This window comes from Rhinatrema bivittatum, chromosome 4 (genome assembly GCF_901001135.1).
Source record: "Rhinatrema bivittatum chromosome 4, aRhiBiv1.1, whole genome shotgun sequence".
Taxonomy (NCBI): domain Eukaryota; kingdom Metazoa; phylum Chordata; class Amphibia; order Gymnophiona; family Rhinatrematidae; genus Rhinatrema; species Rhinatrema bivittatum.
Genome location: NC_042618.1, coordinates 206,842,076 through 206,861,738, shown reverse-complemented (window position 1 = coordinate 206,861,738; position 19,663 = coordinate 206,842,076). Strand labels below are relative to the sequence as shown.

The 19,663-nt window shown below is 45.1% G+C and overlaps 1 protein-coding gene across 3 annotated transcripts in view; it reads left to right on the top strand.

The window, feature by feature from the left end:
* The window catches only part of FANCD2 (FA complementation group D2), a 536,781-nt gene that overhangs the window by 264,129 nt on the left and 252,989 nt on the right, over positions 1–19,663 (top strand). For all 3 annotated transcript variants that reach the window (XM_029599610.1, XM_029599611.1, XM_029599609.1), the window contains one exon: positions 778–851. In XM_029599610.1, coding sequence (XP_029455470.1) covers positions 778–851 — 74 coding nt within the window. The remainder of the gene's footprint in view (positions 1–777; positions 852–19,663) is intronic.

Sequence of the window (19,663 nt, the reverse complement as noted above, 5' to 3'; positions counted from 1 at the left end):
TGTATCAGTCCATGGTGCAACCACACCTTAAATACTGTGTGCAGTTTTGGTCACTGCATCTCAAAAAGATATAGCAGAATTAGAAAAGGTACAGAGAAGGGCGATCAAGATGATAAAGAGGATGGAATGATTCCCCTATGAGGAAAGCCTAAAGAGGTTTATGGCTCTTAGCTTGGAGAAGAGAGAACTGAGGGAGAGATATAATAGAGGTCTAAAAAATGAGTGGATTGAAATGGGTAAACGTGAATCTGTTGTTTACTCTCTCAAAAAGCATAAAGACTAGAGGACATGCCATGAAGTTACTAGGTGATACATTTAAGATAAATAGGAGAGAATATATTTTTTACTCAACTCATAAATAAACCGTGGAATTTGTTGCTGGACGATATGGTAACAGCTGTTAGTGTAGCTAGGTTTTAAAAAAATTTGGACGAGTTCCTGGATGGAAAGTCTATAAACCATCATTAAGGTGGACTTGGGGAAATTCACTGCTTGTCACTAGAATAAGCTTCATGGAATCTACTGAATGTAGAATCCTGCCTAGTACTTGTGACCTGGATTGGCCATTGTTGGAAACAGAATGCTGGACTTAATGGACTTTTGGTCTGACCCAGCTTGGCAAAACTTCTGTTCTTATGTAAGCCTCAAGAAGGGAGAAATTGTAACACTGTAGCTGCTGCAGATGAAATGGTACAGGTGTTTTGATAAGGGCAACAAATGGACAGGGATGAGCGTCTATCCTTGGGAGGCTCCTGTTCTAACTGTTTCATGTTTCAGGACTGGATTGGACACAAAGTGCTGGAGGACTTTCAAGAAGACTATGTGGTAGATCTCACTCCCAAAGTGGAAGGGTCAGTATCACAGGGTTATTTCATGAACTCTTTATTGACTCAAGCATTTATTTTACTGAGTGTTTAGTTTCAGCTTAGGTGCCTTTGTTTAACATCTCTTGATTTATAAATCTGAGCATAGCACAGAAGAGGAATTTCAGTGATAATTCCTGATTTGTCTCATTCCTACTGCTCAGTATGAAAACTTTGCTTAGCTTGAAAACTCTGTACTGTGGTATTATATAAATGAATGTGAATCATCACATTACCATTATGACCTGAAAAGCAACTATGCTGGATACATTCCTTTCTTTTTTTCATAATTTATACCCATTAAAGTTTCCCTTATTGCTACAATAAAATATCTAAAGATTTACCTAGATGCTATAGGCCAATGGGTGTCACATAACAGCTTAATTTTGAATTTGGCCAAATCAGAAATTATTTTGTTATCCAGAATGAAGGAGCTATCAGAGAATGTGAATGTTGATTTTAAAGGACACAACATTTCTCTGTCAGCAACTGTCAGAGATCTTGGGGTCCTGTTAGATTCTCATCTCTCCCTGTTTGCATGTATTAATAATTTGATTCATACAGGCTATTATAAACCACAGACGTTGAGGAGTCTAAAACATTTATTGGATATGGCAGATTTCCAATTTGTACTTCAATCTTTGCTCCTTTCGAGCATAGATTATTTTAACTCTGTTTCTAGGACTTGTTAAATCTCCATTGCCTCGACTGCAACTGCTCCAGAAACATATGTTATATGTTCCCTCTACAAACAAAGATCAGTCCAGACTCCTGGGTTTTGCCTCCCTTCCAGCAGATGGAGACAGAGAAAGTTTCACTAACACTGCCACGTAACCTGAGGAGCCACCTGCAGTCCCTCAGTATTTCTTTGTCTCCAGAAAATGGTAGAGGGGCAAAGCCTGCAGTCTGAGACTGATTAAAAAAAACAAAAACAGATTCTTGGAGATTGCCTTCCAAGGGGTTGGTAGCTCCTGGTGGGGCCATCCCCCCTGGTCTTTGAGGCGGACGAGCAGGGGGTTGGGGACCTTTTGTTGCTCAGTTCTTCATCGCCAGTAGGGGCAGGTAGCTGGTGGTCCCAGTTCCCTTGCCTCTGGAGGACAGACAGAGCCTGAGGCCAGTCTTCTGTATTGATCTTTTTCAAATATTTATTAAAGTAGAGACGTATTCTTAAAACAGCCTGACTCAGGCCGAGTTTCGCAGCTCAACAGCTGCTGCCTCAGGGGCTTAAACAATCCAAGGTCTTGAATGAAATACAGTAGTGTAGTGTCATCAAGCAACAAGTAACTGTATGTCAGCAATGCAAAAACAACTTGTGATTCACTGTTCAGAGTGCAGTCTCTACTTGTACAAGTAGAGCTTGGATGTGGCGGCGCCTCATGCGACAGAGTTGCGGTGCTTGGATGTTAAGCGTACATTGTTGCAGTATCTTAAAGTCACTAACAGCTTCTGATTGTCGGATAATCTTTTTGTTCTATGGAGTGGTTCAAAAAAAGGATCATAAGGTGTCAAATTCCATGATAGCGCAGTGGTTGAAGGATGCCGTTGGGTCCACATACATTTGTCAGTGTTGTCCTGTCCTGGAGGGGTTAAGGGCTCATTCTACCCATTCCCATGTGGCATCCTGGGCTGAATGTCAGCAAGTTTCACCCCAAGAGATTTGCAGGGTGGCTACTTGGAAGTCATTACACACTTTCACCAGGCATTATTGTTTGAATGTCCAGGCCCCAAAGGCCATGGTCTTTGGTGAGAGTGTACTTCGAGTGGGATTCTCGCAGTCTCACCCCATTTAGGGAAGCTTTGGTACATCCCAGGAGTCTGGACTGATCTGGGTATGTACAGGGAAAGGAAAATTGGTTCTTATCTGTTAATTCTCGTTCCCGTAGTACCACAGATCAGTCCAGAGTCCCTCCCTTGGGAAGAAAGGGAGAATTGGACAGTCTGTCAGTCTGTTAGTGTGATTACTCTGAAGAATGGGACAGGTTTTGTTAGTCCTACACAAGTTTATTGTGGAAAGGTTATCTGTTAAAGGTTTCCACTTCCCACTGCTTGTTCAGAGGACATTATTTCATTATATGGGTATTTGTTCCTATTTTGGCTTGGGTACAGATCAATACTGAGGGACTGCAGGTGGCACCCGGGTTATGTGGCAGTGTCAGTGAAACTTTCTCTGTCTTCATCTGCTGGAAGGGAGGCAAAACCCAGGAGTCTGGACTGATCTGTGGTACTACAGGTACGAAAATTAGCAGGTAAGTACCAATTTTCCTTTTTTAAATTTTGAATTTATGTATTTGGGTTATCTATGTATGTGGTATAAAAATAGTCTTAAATAATTTATTGTAGTGCTTGTAGGGCTGTGTTGATGGTACTAAAAACTGAGTTACACCTGTTTATAGTTATCACTGACAATGGTAGAACAGATTTCCCTCTCTGACACACTGTGCAAACATAGAACAAGTACAGTGTGAGCAGCAGCAGTATAAGCCATTCACACTCACACACTGGTCCACCACAGACCAGGCAGTAGAAGTGTTGAGTTTCCCCATATGGGGGGGAGATAGGGACGCACACACACACGTTCAGTACAGAAAGAAGCAGTGTGAGCTTCGTGCAGATGACGAAAGTAGATTGAACGTTTTCCGGGAGCTCTTGATTCTGCTTAAGGGGGAAACAAGCCAGTAAAATTGCTGGCCCTATGTGTGAGACTTTCTCTCTCTCTTAGGCAGGGAATTATAAATTTTATGCCCATATATCAGCAATTATAATTTTCCCATCGATTAGCAGGGCTGAATTAGCTATGCTGTGTCATGGGACCGTCAGTCTGGCGTCTGAGACAGAGCTTCCCAAAGCTTATACAGAGCTTAGCTCTGTGCGGCTGTGTGTGTTCCCATGCAGGAAGACAGAATCTCCTCAGTCTGTCTTTTCCACGAGCAGGAACGCATGTGGAGCTACGACTCTCCTCAGGGAAATAATAAAAAAAAAATGTTTTCATTTCGGATCGGAGGACCACAAATCTAATCCGAACCATAACCATGCCCAGACCATCGGGTTTTAAGCCCTGCAACTGCGGCAAAATAATGTCCATTACCGATGGACACGAGGCCTGCTACCTGTGCTTAGGCCCAGACCACGATCCATCGAAGTGCCAACATTGTGGGCGTATGTCGCTTCAGGCTCAATGCCAAAGGGCTGCAAAAATCGAAAAGTTAAAACTTTCCCTCTCTGGTTCATATGCCCACTCCTCCCCAGGGCTGAGGCCACAGCATGCCCCTCTGTTTCAACGGGCATCATCACTAGAACTGGGCACCTCACAAATGGGCACACAAAAAGTGAGAAAACAAGGAAAGCCATAAAAAAAATCGGGGCACCACCACCGGGACTCGGAGGAGTCCGTGTGTGCGTCGACGCCAAAAACCACGACATCACAAAGCGTCGATCTGGCCGAAGCTGCATCGTCGACTCAAGTTTGTGCGAAACACCCATCGACGCCTTCGACGCAGTCATCTAGAAAACCCCAAAAGCGTTGATCTGAGCAACCTTCGATGGATCGCTCAACACATCCATCGACGCATCGCTCGAAGCAAACACCGGATCATCATTCGACACAAGCTCCGGCGCATACTTTAACGCATGCCCCGGCGCATAGCTCGATGCAGAAACAGACACACAAGCCAGTGCAAGCAGTGGCGCACAAACTGACGCAAATAACGGCGCGTCCCTCAAAGCATTCGCCGATACAGCGCTCAAGGCATTCTTCGACAAAAACTTCGAAGCATTTGCCTACACAACTATCAGCGCAACTAAGTCGAATGACAACACCTCAATCAGCTAACCCAGGCTCCATCTCAGTATACTTCAACTCCAAAAACTAAGGCCAAGCATTCCACATCACAAGGATAAACAATTCCATCAGGTCCAGAGGACCATACTCCACCCTCTGGTTCTGGTACATCCTTCCATATGCCGGACACTCACCATCAGGAGTCCCCTCTGGATTCGGAGGAGGAGTGGATACGAGTGTCTTCCTATTCCCCATCATCTTCTTCCTCAGGTCAGATTTTTTCAGACCTTTCTTCAGTCTCCAGAAGGAAACTCGCCTCACCTCAGCTACAGGAACCACTGGCAAAGCGCCAAAGAATTGGACAACCTGTGGAGATGCATAAGCACCAGCCTACAGCACCGAATGCAGACATACTATTGGCTGCAATTCCACATCATCCCCATCAACCTTCTCCAATACCCATTCACTCAAAGATACCAGAAGGGATGCAACAAGCCATAGCCCAGTTATCGGCTTTTTCGGGCTTCTTAGCCTCCCTGCAGTTTGGTTACCCTAGCTCTCTGCCAGTTCCTGCCAGTCCTGGTGAAGAATCTCCACAGCTACCACAGTCTTCACCGGACATATCACCATTACTCCCACTACCTACACCTACAAAGGTGCCTTCACTGATAACTCAGCGTTCACCCCAACCTATGACACCTAGGCCTACCAACTCCCCTTCATTGCCAAAACAACCGAATTCCATTCCATCATCCCCAGGCTCCTCTACAGGGTATCCAACGGACCCACCAGAAGGTCCCCAAGAGCCTTACTCTGCACTGGATGACCTTACATACCCCAAATTTATAGACAAAGTGGGATCAGTCCTCAATGTGGAAGTCCACAAACTGCCGGATCGAAGATCAGAAACAATGGGACTATTGAAGATCTTTGATCTCCCATAAGACCCAACAGCGCTTCCGTCGCATCGAGTTTTAGATGCAGTACTTGAAAAATCCTGGGAAACACCATACTTGATCACCCCAGTATCTAGGAAAATTGACATGAAATTCAGAATGCAACAATCTACATTCTTCTCATCCCCTCAACTACCTCACACATCTATAGTAGTGGAGTCGGCCATGCAACGGGCCAAAAAGTCCAGATTACACTTCAGTACACCAGCTGGGAAAGATAATAAATGTCTTGACTTTGGAAAAAAGATCTTCCAATCATCAATGTTAGGAACACGAATACATCAACATCAGTTCTACATCGTACAATATCTGTATGAATCGTTACAACAGCTGAAGGGACTCCTTCCAGACAGAGATCTTACGGCTCCACCACCACAACCAGTATATGGAGGAAGGCATTCGACGACACCTGAGAATGGTATATGAGGGTTTCGAGACGTCTTCAAGAGCCTCAGCATCAGCTTGGCTCAGGGCTAGCGCTATACGTAAAGACGTCCATGACAAGTTAGCTAACCTTCTTTGCCGAGGAGACAACCTTTTTGGAAGTCATCTCCAAGAAACAGTCGCTCAATTAAAAGAGAAGAATGTAGCTGTTCAAGCCTTAACATCTTCCAATACCTATGGAATCTTTTCCCGCCAATACTTTGCACCTGCTCGAAGAGCATCATACCACAGACGACCGTTCAGAGCCTATCTGTCCTATAGTCCTCCTCCTTATCCTCAACCACCTCGACAACTGTACCAACACCAACAAAAACGTTGAGGTAGACCACGCACACAATGTCAACAAGGTCAACCTCCCTCCACTGCTTCAAAAACACCATCCTCTTTTTAATTCCAGCAGGGCCTCCACCCCCCACGGCTGTGGGAGGGAGAATCACGGCATTCAGCCATGCCTGGTCACAAATCACAACCGATCGCTGGGTTCTAGAAATAGTCAATCAAGGCTATCAACTATTCTTCCTCTGCAGGCCTTCCCTACCACATCTCATTCCAAGCACAAGCACGTGCTCCAATCATCTTATTTATTTATTTTATTTATTTATTTAAATGCTTTTAAAATATACCGACATTCATAGGACATATCATGCCGGTTCACAATCAACATTGTAAAGGAGGAAGAGGAAATTACAAATAACAGGGAGGGGGGAGGTGGAGCAGTGAAGGAAAAGGAGAGGATGGGGGTCGGGTGACAGTAAGCGCAGAAGTTGCGGGAAGGAGAAAGGTAGTGAAGTGCTAGGGGAGAGAGAAATTGATAGGAACTGTGTTAAAAAAAAACAAAAAAAAAAACTGAGAATAAAAAATTAACAAATTTACAAAATCAGGAATTCCCTAGGATGCATCAACGGATTAGAAGGGGTAAGGGAATTGGAAGTGGCAGAGGAGGGGGTTTAGGTCTGATTGGAGTCAGGGTATGCTTGTAAGAAAAGCCAGGTTTTGATGCCTTTTTTGAAGTTGGGTAAGGAAGGTTCAAGGCGGAGATACGTGGGAAGAGAGTTCCAGAGGGAGGGGCCGGCTATGGTAAAGGCTCTCTCTCTGGTAGTTGAGTGGTGTGCTATTCTGAGGGGTGGGATGTGTAAAGTGCCCGCTGTGGAGGCTCTGGATGGACGATTGGATGTACGGAAACGTGGTGTTTCCTTGAGCCATTCGTGGTCATTTTTGTGAAGCATGTTATGGAGTATAGTAAGGGTTTTGTATTTTATACGGAAAGGGATGGGGAGCCAATGCAGTTCTTTTAAAATGGGTGTGATGTGTTCTCTCTTACGAGTGTCTGTGATGATTCGTGCCATGGAGTTCTGCAAGATTTGTAGGGGTTTAATTGTGGCGTAGGGCAGGCCTAGGAGAAGTGAATTGCAGTAGTCTAATTTTGATAGGATTGTGGACTGCAATACAAGGCGAAAGTCTTGAAGGTGGAGGAGGGGTTTGAGCTTTTTGAGGATGTGGAGTTTATAGAAGCCGGTTTTTAGAAGGGATTTGATGTGTGGATGAAAATTAAGGTGTTTGTCTAATACAACACCTAGGTCTCTTATAGATGGCAGGATGGGGAGGGTTGTGGGGGTAGTTTTAGTAGAGGCCTGTGAGGTAACCTCGAGTTTGTTGGAAATGAGGATGATTTCAGTTTTTGCTGTGTTAAGAGCGAGTTGGAGGCTGTCTAAGAGAGAGTTAATGGAGGCAAGACAGGATTCCCAGAAGTTTAGAGTTTCTTGTAGGGTTTTTTGCATGGGGATGAGGATCTGTACATCATCCGCATACATGAAGAAATTGAGACCGAGGTTAGAAAGTAGATAGCAGAGGGGAAGAAGATATATGTTAAAGAGGGTGGAGGATAAGGAGGATCCTTGGGGGACACCCTGGAGGAGGGGTATGCGTGGGGACTCAGAGTTGTCAATGTTGACCAGGTATTCTCTATGGGTGAGATATGAGGTAAACCATGATAGTACAGTGCCAGAGATGCCGATTTCTGATAGCCGGGATAGGAGTATTTGGTGGTTGACAGTGTCGAAAGCAGCAGAGATATCTAGTATAGCGAGTAAGAATGAGGTTCCTTGGTCCATGCCTATATGTATGGTGTTGGTGACTGCCAGAAGGAGGTTTTCCGTATTGCGACCTTTACGGAAGCCGAATTGTGCGGGGTGCAGAATGTTGTGGTTTTCGAGGTAGTCAGAGAGCTGGGTATTGACAACCTTTTCAAGTATTTTAGATACAAAAGGGAGGTTGGATATAGGCCGGTAGTTAGAGGGGTCTTTGGGGTCTAAGGTGGGCTTTTTTAGGAGGGGCTTGACTATTGCAAGTTTGAGTGGGTCTGGGACCTTGCCATATGTAAGAGAGCAGTTGATCAAGTCAGATAGAAGTCTGGATATGGATGTGGGAGAAGATAGGAGGGTCTTAGAGGGGATGGTGTCAGCAGAATGGGAAGCAGGTTTCATTCTTTTTAGAATGGTTTCAATTTCAAGGGTAGATGTTTGTTCGAACGTTTGCAGGTTGGTTCTGGATGTTTTGGTAGGTAGGTGGAAAGTGGTGGGGGGCTTGGTGGTGAAGCGAAGGAGAATGTTGTCAATTTTATTCTTGAAGAAATTAGCAATTTCTGTGCATTTCTCTTTGGCGTTTTGTTCTGGGGAGAAGGGGCATGGGGGGGCAGTGAGATTAGCAACAAACGTGAAAAGGGCATTTGCATCGAATTGATAATTGTGGATTTTGGCTGCGTAGAAGTCTTTTTTGGCTTGGTTAGTGGCTTGACGGTAGTGGTGTAATGAATGTTTATATGCTGACTTGTGTGTGGGAGTGGGGTTTTTACGCCAGGTGCGTTCTTTGGCTCTAAGGTCCTGTTTGATCGTTTTGAGTTCTTTGGTGTACCATGGTTTTTTGTCTGTGTTGGCTAAGGGTATTTTTTTGTGTATCATGGGGCAGGCTTCCTCCGCTATCTTGGCATTGATGTTATTCCAAGATTGCAAAGCTGTGTTCGGGTTGGAGAGGTCCAGGGATTTGTTTGCTTTCTCAAAGGCACGGGAGATGTCTTCCGATGAGCAGTGCTTGCGGAAGGCAATAGTCTTGCTGGTGGCCTGAGTTTTATCTCGAGAGAGAGAGGATGAGGAGGGGGCATTGTTGTGGAGGTGGGCGTTAATGATGAAATGATCAGACCAGGGGATGGGAGTGGAGGTAGGGGTGCTGTGTGAGGTGATGTGCTTGTTGACAAAGAGGAGGTCCAGTGTGTGACCAGCCTTATGTGTGGGAGAGGTGATGAGTTGCTTGAAGCCTAATGCTTGGAGGGTGATCATTAGTGTTTCACAGGCAGGTGTGATAGGGTTGTTGTCTGCATGGAGGTTGAAATCTCCGAGAATGATTGCTGCAGAGTCAAGTTTGATGTTGTTTGATATATATTCTATGAGGGGGGATGTGTCGTGTTCAAGTAGGCCTGGGGGGGCGTAGATGAGGCAGATCTGCATAGTCTTAGATTTAAAGAGGCCAATTTCCAGTTTGTGGGGTGGTTTAGAAGGGTGGAGTTTGAGTTTGAGGTGCTTTTTAGCGGCGAGGAGTAATCCTCCCCCTTTTTTTTTGAGGCGGGGGATAGAGAAGATATCATAGGTCTGAGAGGGGAGTTGGTTGATGAAGACGTGGTCAGAATCTTTTAGCCATGTTTCAGTAATGGCACATATGTCGGGGCTGGCATCAGTAAGTAGGTCATGAAGAATTGGAGCTTTTTTATCTCTCCGGTTAATCTTCAGTTAACCGGAGAGATATCAACTCTACAGAAACAACAAGCAATTTGAATCTTACCATCAAAACTCCACAATATGGGGTTTTATTCCCCTTACTTCTTAATCTCCAAAAATTCAGGAGGTCTATGCCCCATTCTGGACTTACGAGAGTTAAACATCACCTAGTCAGAGAGAAATTCAAAATGCTCTCCCTGACAATGATTCTTCCCCTTCTTCAACCCAACGATTGGATATGCTCACTAGACTTGAAGGATGCTTATACTCATATTCCAATGCACCCCTCTTCATGGCAATACCTCTGTTTCCACTACAAGAAACATTACCAATATAAGGTTCTCCCCTTCGGCCTCTCAGCAGCCCCTCAGGTATTCACGAAGTGCATGCAGTGGTGGTGGCCCACCTTCGAAAACTGGGAATCCAGGTATTTTCCTATCTAGATGACTGGCTCCTAGTAGCATTAGATGGACTGACAGTACTAACCCACCTACAACAGACCATTTCGTATCTTCAAGAATTAGGCCTTATTGTAAACTACAAAAAATCAAACCTACAACCCTCTTGAACACTTCAGTTCATAGGAGCATTGTTGGATACGACCAAAACCAGAGCTTTTTCTTCCCATAGACTGAAGGTTACTGCTTCAGACGCTTATCAAACACCAAGATCTACGGCAAGACCAACAGCCCACCAAATACTATCAGTATTGGGTCATATGGTGGCAGCCATTCACATGTTTCTGAACACCCATCTTCACATTCGCCGACTTCAATGCGGACTAAAGCCTCAGTGGACACAACATTCGCAGCCTTTGTCTCGGAGAATCAACTTGACTCCAGACATGATCATGGACTTGAATTGGTGGTTAAGACCGCAAGTGCAACAAAGAGGAGCACGTTTCACAATGCCACCTCACAAAATAGTCCTCACGATGGACGCTTCCCACAAAGGATGGGGAGCACACCTCGATCACCTACAAATACAGGGCTTATGGACCACTCGCGAACAGTCATATCAGATCAATCTTCTCGAACTCAGAGAGATTAGATATGCCCTCAAAACCTTTCGTGCAAATTTGCAAGGGAAAAGAGTCATGATATACACGGACAATCAGATAGTCATGTTTTATATCAACAGAAAAGGAGGGTCAGGTTCATGGATACTCTGCAGGGAAACACTTCTCATATGGGCTTGGACGACTCGTCATGCAATCCATCTACAAGTGACATATCTTCCCGGCATAGCCAACACGCGGGCAGACAGATTAAGTCAAATTTTTCACCTTCACGAGTGGTCTGTAGACCAGCAGGTGGCCGACGACATTTTCACTCGATGGGGGACACCATCCATGGATCTCTTTGCCACGGAACACAACAGGAAGGTACCTCAGTTCTGCTCACTGTTTCCCAGTCATCTCTGCATGGCTCAGGACGCCTTCCTACTCCCGTGGTCGGGAAGCCTGATGTACGCATTCCCACCGATTCCACTTATAACATGCACGCTCCAAAAATGCATAGCTGAGATGGCAGACCTGATCCTTATCACCCCAGTGAGGCCCAGGCAACCTTAGTTACGCGTACCTCCTCCACCTATCAATCGATACCCCCATTCCATTGGGACACAAAGACAGTCTTCTATCCCAAGAGCACGGAGCTCTTCTCCACCCAGTGCAAGACTTGCTCCACCTGACAGCGTGGAGATTGAACAGGCGGTACTTAAAGGATCAAGGGATATTAGAAGAAACCCAAACCATTTTGCTTGCAGCCAGAAAGCCATCTACCAGGAAAGCATACCAGTTAAAATGGAAACGTTATGAGTCTTGGTGCACCACTAATCGCTACGATCCTTTTGATTGTGCTCCAATGGACCTACTGGATTACCTATTCACCTTATACTCAGCAGAGTTGGCGACCACCTCTGTCTGAGTACACCTAAGTGCCATCGCAGCCTACCACAGGCCACTCCAAGGCCACCCGATATCCCAACATCCACTGGTTTCTAGATTCATTAGGGGCCTCTACCATCTCTGACCCCCAGTATCCAAACCTCCAGAACCCTGGAGTCTCAACCTAGTCCTGGAGCAATTAATGCTTCTTCCATTCAAACCGTTGGACTTGGCACATGTGAAATACCTCACATGGAAAGTAGTGTTCCTCGTTGCTGTAACGTCAGCTCGCCGGGTCAGTGAACTACAAGCACTCGTACATTACGAGCCTTACCTGCAGTTCTTCCACCACAAGGCAATGCTACGGACTCACCCATCCTTCCTTCTGAAGGTAGTCTCAGCCTTTCACATCAACCAGTCCATAGAACTCCCTACGTTCTTTCCAAAACCACACCACATTGAACGAGAGAAATTACTCCACACCAACTCAAGACCATCCCAGCTATTCCTCTCCTTTAACCCAAATGCCCCTGGCCTGCCAGTGGCGAAACAGACAATTTCTAGCTTGATAACACAATGTATTCAATTCTGTTACAACAAGAGAAACATAGCACTGCAGGCTAAACCGAATGCTCATCAACTGCGAGCAATCTCCACCTCGTGGCCCACTTACGTCATGTTCCACCTCTTGACATCTGTAAAGTGGCCACCTGGTCATCTCTACATATTTTTACATCCCATTACTGTTTAGACCAGCAAACTTCTCAAGATGCCAAGCTGGGACGTGCAGTTTTGGATACCTTATCTTCATAACTTTCCAATCGGCTATCCACGTCGAGTAAGTCACACAAAAAAAAAAAAGGGGAAAAGGACATACTAAGTAAACATATAGACACCATTTGGCGTGACTGGGAGCTAGGGACTCCCATGACAGCACGGCTAATTCAGCCCTGCTATCGACGGGGAAAAAGCAAGTTTGATTACCGTAAATGGTGTTTCCGTAGATAGCAGGATGAATTAGCCATGCTGACCCACCCACCTCCCTGGACAGCCCCTTTTTCTCTTACTGCTTTCATACAGACTGAGGAGATTCTGTCTTCCTGTGCGGGAACACATGCGCAGCTGCACAGAGCTAAGCTCTGTATAAGCTTTGGGAAGCTCCGCCTCCGATGCCAGACTGACGGTGCCATGACAGCATGGCTAATTCTTCCTGCTATCTACGGAAACACCGTTTACGGTAAGCAAACTTGCTTGTCACTGATAATAGTTCGACTACTATGGTATGTAAATCTAATTCTCACATTACTCTGTGAGTGGGCTGTGGATCTGGCTCCAATGTTTTGCTTTGACAGTTTAAAACCGTTATTTGTTGGGGACAGGGATGGAACTAGGATTTTTTGTGATGGGGCTAAGTTCTCAAGTCATGTTGGATGAACAAATATCAATACTTTTGATGAGAAAAACCAAAGGATATCTCCTCCTGAATTCTCTCATTTTCCTGATTCTTTCTGTTTGCATTTGTCTTTCACTCCATCCTCTTTCATGCTCTTGCCATTATTCACCTTCCACCTTTATGCTCCCTTATTTCCTTCCTTCTTCACTCCTGTCTTTTCACTTTTCATTTGTCAGTCACCCTCTTCCTTCCTCATCCTTCCTCTTCATGTTGCTCTGCTTTACATCTTTCAGTCCCCTGTTGACTTTCGTTCTCCTATTGGAGGCTGTTTCCCTTTACTCTCTCTAGTGATAAGGACATTCATGTTTCTCTTTTCACCCTATTCACAAGCACCTGGAATCCAGTAGAGAGAGTATCACTGGAAGATGCAGTGGAGGCTCCTCTGCTGACATAAGTGATGCACTTTCCCAAGCTAACAGTCAGTTCCCTGTATGTACCCAGATCAGTCCAGACACCTGGGTTCATCTCCCCCTATCAGCATATGGAGACAGAGAAAAAAAACCTTGCTGACACCTTATCTAAGCAACCGTGCCAGCTGCAGTTCATCAGTATTTCTCTGTCTCCAGCAGATGGCAGAGGCTGTTAATCCTGCAGTTCTGCAGTTGACTAATTTTTTTCATCTAATTTTTTTCTTTTGAGCCTTCCTCCTGGGGGTTTCTTTTATTTTTTTTAGAATCCTTAGGGTTCTTCCCTGTCCAGTTGAAGCGGCCAAGCCAGGGGTTGGTACCCTTGTGAGTGCTTGGTCTGGGCACCCATGAGGTGTAAATCTGGTTGTCCAGATCCCTCCCTTCACGAGGCCGCTGAGGCGGCTACAGGCTCTTTACAATACTTTTTTACAAGAATATTTTGGCTATTTTTGCCTATTTTTCAAGGCAGGGATATGAGGCGATGTCATTTCGTGGATTACAAACTGGTTAAAAGACAGGAAACAGAGAGTAGGATTAAATGGTCAATTTTCTCAGTGGAAAAGGGTAAACAGTAGAGTGCCTCAGGGATCTGTGCTTGGACCGGTGCTTTTCAATATATATATAAATGATCTGGAAAGGAATACGACGAGTGAGGTAATCAAATTTGCGGATGATACAAAATTATTCAGAGTAGTTAAATCACAAGCGGATTGTAATACATTACAGGAGGACCTTGCAAGACTGGAAGATTGGGCATCCAAATGGCAGATGAAATTTAATATGGACAAATGCAAGGTGTTGCATATAGGGAAAAATAACCCTTGCTGTAGTTACACGATGTTAGGTTCCATATTAGGAGCTACCACCCAGGAAAAAGATCTAGGCATCATAGTGGATAATATTTTAAAATCGTCTGCTCAGTGTGCTGCAGCAGTCAAAAAAGCAAACAGAATGTTAGGAATTATTAGGAAGGGAATGGTTAATAAAGCAGAAAATATCATAATGCCTCTATATCGCTCCATGGTGAGACTGCACCTTGAATACTGTGTACGATTCTGGTCGCCGCATCTCAAAAAAGATATAGTTGCGATGGAGAAAGTACAGAAAAGGGCAAGCAAAATGATAAAGGGGATGGACAGCTCCCTTATGAGGAAACGCTGAAGAGGTTAGGGCTGTTCAGCTTGGAGAAAAGACGGCTGAGGGGGGGATATGATAGAGGTCTTTAAGATCATGAGAGGTCTTGAACGAGTAGATGTGAATCAGTTATTTACACTTTCGAATAATAGAAGGACTATGGGACATTCCATGAAGTTAGCAAGTAGCACATTTAAGACTAATCAGAGAAAATTATTTTTCACTCAACGCACAATAAAGCTCTGGAATTTGTTGCCAGAGGATGTGGTTAGTGTAGTTAGTGTAGCTGGGTTCAAAAAAGGTTTGGATAAGTTCTTGGAGGAGAAGTCCATTAACGGCTATTAATCAAGTTTACTTAGGGAATAGCCACTGTTATGAATTGCATCAGTAGCATGGGATCATCTTAGTGTTTGGGTAATTGCCAGGTTCTTGGGGCCTGGTTTGGCCTCTGTTGGAAACAGGATGCTGGGCTTGATGGATCCTTGGTCTGACCCAGCATGGCAATTTCTTATGTTCTTATGCCCTTTGGTCTAGCCACTGCTCCCAGAACAGTTTCCAAGATTATGGTGGTAGTATCGGCGGCCTGGGAAAAGAAGGGATCCTGGTACACCCGTAATTAGACGACTGGTTGATTCGAGCCAAGTCTCAGGAAGAGAGCCGCCTGGTGACTCACAAGGTGTTCTCCTTATCACAGGAGCTTGGTTAGGTGGTGAACCTGACCAAGAGCATTCTTCAACCATTCCAGTTGTTGGAATATCTTGGGGTCCAGTTCAATAAGGGACAGGACAGAGTTTTTCTACTGGAAGTTCTGATCCAGAGATTGATGTCTCAAATGCATCAGTTGATGAACATCATATACCTGATGGTGTGGTCCTACCTACAGGTATTCAGCTTGATGGCAGCTACCCTGCAAGTGGTGCTGTGGGCAAGACCCACATATATGTCCTCTTCAGCGCTCTCTGCTATCTCGTTGGAACCTGCAGTCTCAGGATTATGTGGTTCAGCTCCACTTGCCGATGGAAATCTGCTCCCACCTCCAGTGTTGGTTGCAGGTGGATCATCTGAGAAAAGGGTGTTACCTTGTTCTCTCTAGCCTGGTTGGTAGTCACGACAGATGCAAGTCTCCAGGGTTGGGAGGCTCACTGTCTGGAGTTAACAGCCCAGGGGCGCTGGAATGATGGAGTCCCTCTGGAACATTAGTCACCTGGAGGTCCAGGTGGTATGGCTGGCATGCTTGCAGTTCAGTCATAGGCTGTGGAATCAAGTGGTTCGCATGATGTTGGACAACGCGATGACAGTGGCTTATATCAATCGCCAGGGAGAAACCAACAGCTGGCAAGTGTTGCAGGAAATAGACCAGCCTATGGACTGGGCGAAAGGTCATCTGCAGATAACCTTGGCCTCTCACATTGGAGGAAAAGACAACATAAGAGCAGACTTTCTCAGCAGGGAGAGACTGGACCCAGGAGAGTGGGTGTTATCAGCTGAGGCCTTCCTTTCCTAGACCTGCTGGCGACTTCTCGCAATGCAAAGGTTCCTTGATTCTACAGTCGCAGGAGAGATCTGTGGACCCTGGAAATAAGATGCTCTTGAACAGGACTGGCCAGAAAACAGATTGCTTTATGCCATTCCTCTGTGGCCCTTGCTTGGCAGGATAATTCGCAAGATCGAAGGCCACAGGGGGCAAGTACTCCTGGTGACACTGGACTGGCCCAGGCATCCATGGTATGCAGATTTGTGAAGACTCCTGGTGGAGGCCCCCCTTCATCTTCCTCCACACATGGATCTGTTACAACAGGGACCGGTTCTTCATGAGGATCCAACTCAGTTCTGGCTTACGGTTTGGCACTTGAGAAGGGCTCGCCTGTTAAACCATGGTTATTCCTTTGTGGTGATTGCCACCTTCCTCTGTGCTCGCAAGTTCTTCACTTGCTTGGCTTATGTGCGAATTTGGAGAGTTTTTGAGGCCCAGCATGTTCTTCCTCATTCAGTTAAGATCCCACTTATTCTGGATTTATTGCAGGATGTGCTGAATAAAGGATTGGCTCTTAATTCCTTGAAGGTGCAGCTTGCAGCTCTTGCCTGTTTCAGAGGCCCAGTGTATGTTGTTTCCTTGTTGTCTCATCCTGATGTGGCCTGTTTTTGAAGGGAGTGAAGTATCTTAGGCCTCCCTTGAGGTTACCGGTTCCATTGTGGAGTCTTAACTTGGTGCTGGATTTTTTGGTGGGCCCTACATTCTGACGGCTGCATAGCCTTTCCTTGTGGTTGTTGACCTTGAAGACTGTGTTCCTGGTGGCTGTTTTTTCACCATGCCAAATTTCTGTGCTGCAGGCCTTGTGTTGCTGGGAACCTTTCCATTGGGTGACTCTAGGGGCATTACAGCTGCATACTGTTACATCCTTTTTGCCCAAGGTAGTCTTGGACTTTAATTTGAATCAGTCCATCTCCTTGCCATCCCTAGATAAGGTCAGGAATGCAGAGGAGTATCGCCTCTTGCATTCCTTTGATGTCAAGCAACTTGTCGTGCAGTATCTAGAGGTTTCTGAACCTTTTCGAAAGACGGATCACCTGTTTGTTCTCCATGTTGGGAGTAAGCATGGCACTCCGGCTTCGCGGGCTATCATAGCTCGTTGGATTAAGGAGGTAGTGAAAGCCAAGTATATTTATTTATTTATTTATTTAAGCTTTTTATATACCGGCATTCATGATACAATCACATCATGCCGGTTTACATATAACAGGGGTGTACAATGAACAACAGAGTAACCTGTGGAAGTGAGCAGTTACAAATAACAAGGGAATTAAAACTGGGAGAAGAGAAGAAAAAAAGGAGAGGATAACATTAGATAAAGATATTTACATTAGATAAGATATTTACAATATCTATAATATAAGCTATAGATATTTACATGGAGAAGGCGGTAGGACTGGTTGGATAACGTCTAGTAGGACTGGCTGGATAACGTTTGGTTGATGGTGTGAGAATTAGTTGGTGTCCGGGAATGCTTGTTTAAACAGCCAGGTCTTAAGTCTTTTCCTGAAAGTTGGGAGGCTAGGTTCTTGTCTGAGGTCGGGAGGGATGGAGTTCCATAAGGTGGGGCCGGCTGTTGAGAGGGCCCGATCTCTTAAAGTGATGTGTCTGGTGGTTTTAGTAGGAGGTACTTGAAGAGATCCTCTGAGTGTGTCTCTAATTGGTCTGGAGGAGTTGTATATTTGGAAAGGGACTTGTAAGTCGAGTGGAATATGTAGATGGATGGTTTTGTATATTATGGAAAGAGATTTGTAGAGGATTCTGAAGTGAATTGGCAACCAGTGGAGATCTTTTAGGATTGGAGTTATGTGGTCCCTTCTCCTGGAATTTGTCAGTAATCTTGCTGTAGCATTTTGTATTATCTGAAGTGGTTTAGTGTAGGAGGAAGGGAGGCCCAGAAGGATAGAGTTACAGTAATCGATCTTGGAAAAAATGATAGCTTGTAGAATAGTTCTGAAGTCCTGAAAGTGGAAGAGCGGTCTAATTCTTTTCAGAACTTGGAGTTTGTGGAAACAATCTTTGGTGGTTCTGTTAATGAAGGCTTTAAGGTTCATCCGGTTGTCAATTAAGACTCCTAGGTCTCTCACTTGTGTGGTAGTAGGGATAGCCGGAAGATTAGAGATGGAGTTGTTGTTATCTGGGGAGATGAGCAGCAGTTCGGTTTTGGAGGAGTTTAAAACTAAGTTTAGGTTGGATAGGAGGCGTTTAATTTGAAGGAGGCAATTTTCCCAGTAATCCAATGTTTTCATATAAGATTCTTTAATGGGTATCACGATCTGGATATCGTCGGCGTAAAGAAAGTGTTTGAGGTTAAGGTTGGAGAGGAGTTGGCAGATTGGTAAGAGATAAATGTTGAAGAGTGTAGGCGACAGCGAGGAGCCCTGGGGGACTCCTATGGAAGAGTCCATTCGAGATGATTCCTTATTCTGTATCTTAACCTTGAAGCCTCTATTGGAGAGAAAAGATTTAAACCATGAGAGTGCGGTGCCTGAGATACCTATAGAAGCCAGTAAGGATGTGAGAGTGGAATGGTTGACCGTATCAAAGGCCGCTGATAAGTCCAGTAGAATCAGGAGGAAGGATTGACCTTTGTCAAGGCCCATTAAAATGAAGTCTGACATGGAGATGAGGAGGGATTCTGTACTCATTGATTTGCGAAAACCGTATTGTGAGGGGAATAGAATTTTGTTGTCTTCAAGGTAGTCGGAGAGTTGAGTGTTTACAACTTTTTCTAGAATCTTAGCTATGAATGGAAGATTGGCGATGGGGCGGAAATTATTAGGGTCTTTAGTGTCCAAGTTGGGTTTCTTGAGTAGGGGTTTAATGGAGGCCAATTTGAGGTCGTCAGGATATGATCCTTGGGAGAGCGAGCAATTTATGATGTCCGCAAGTGATTTGGCGATGGAGTCAGGGATAGCCAAGAGCAGTTTAGTGGGAATAGTATCCAATGGGTGGGAGGAGGGTTTCATTCTCCTTAAAAGAGCTTGTATCTCTAAGGTAGAGATGGGTTCAAGTGATTCCAGACCATTTTTGTTGAGGGAGGGTTGCAGAAGAGTCGGGGGGGAAGTAGGATCGGGGGGATTAGAAGGCAATTGTGTTAGAAGGCAGTTGACTTTGTTGTAGAAATGTAGAGCGAGTTCTTCAGCTTTGGTTTGCGCTAGGTCACTGGGAATCTCCTGGGGGTTAATTTGTGTTAGATTAGAGACATAGGCGAATAGGGCTTTTGCGTCGAAGATCAGGTGGTGAATCTTGGATGCATAGAAGTCCCTTTTGGAGTTTGAGGTAGCGGACTTGTACTGGTGGAGGGTGGATGTCGAAAAGCCGTTGCCTACTCAGGTTAGGGCTCATTCCACTAGGGCTTAAGTAGTGTCATGGGCAGAGGTTAGTTTGTTGTCTCCTGTCGATATCTGACGAGCTGTGACTTGGTCCTCCTTAAACACTT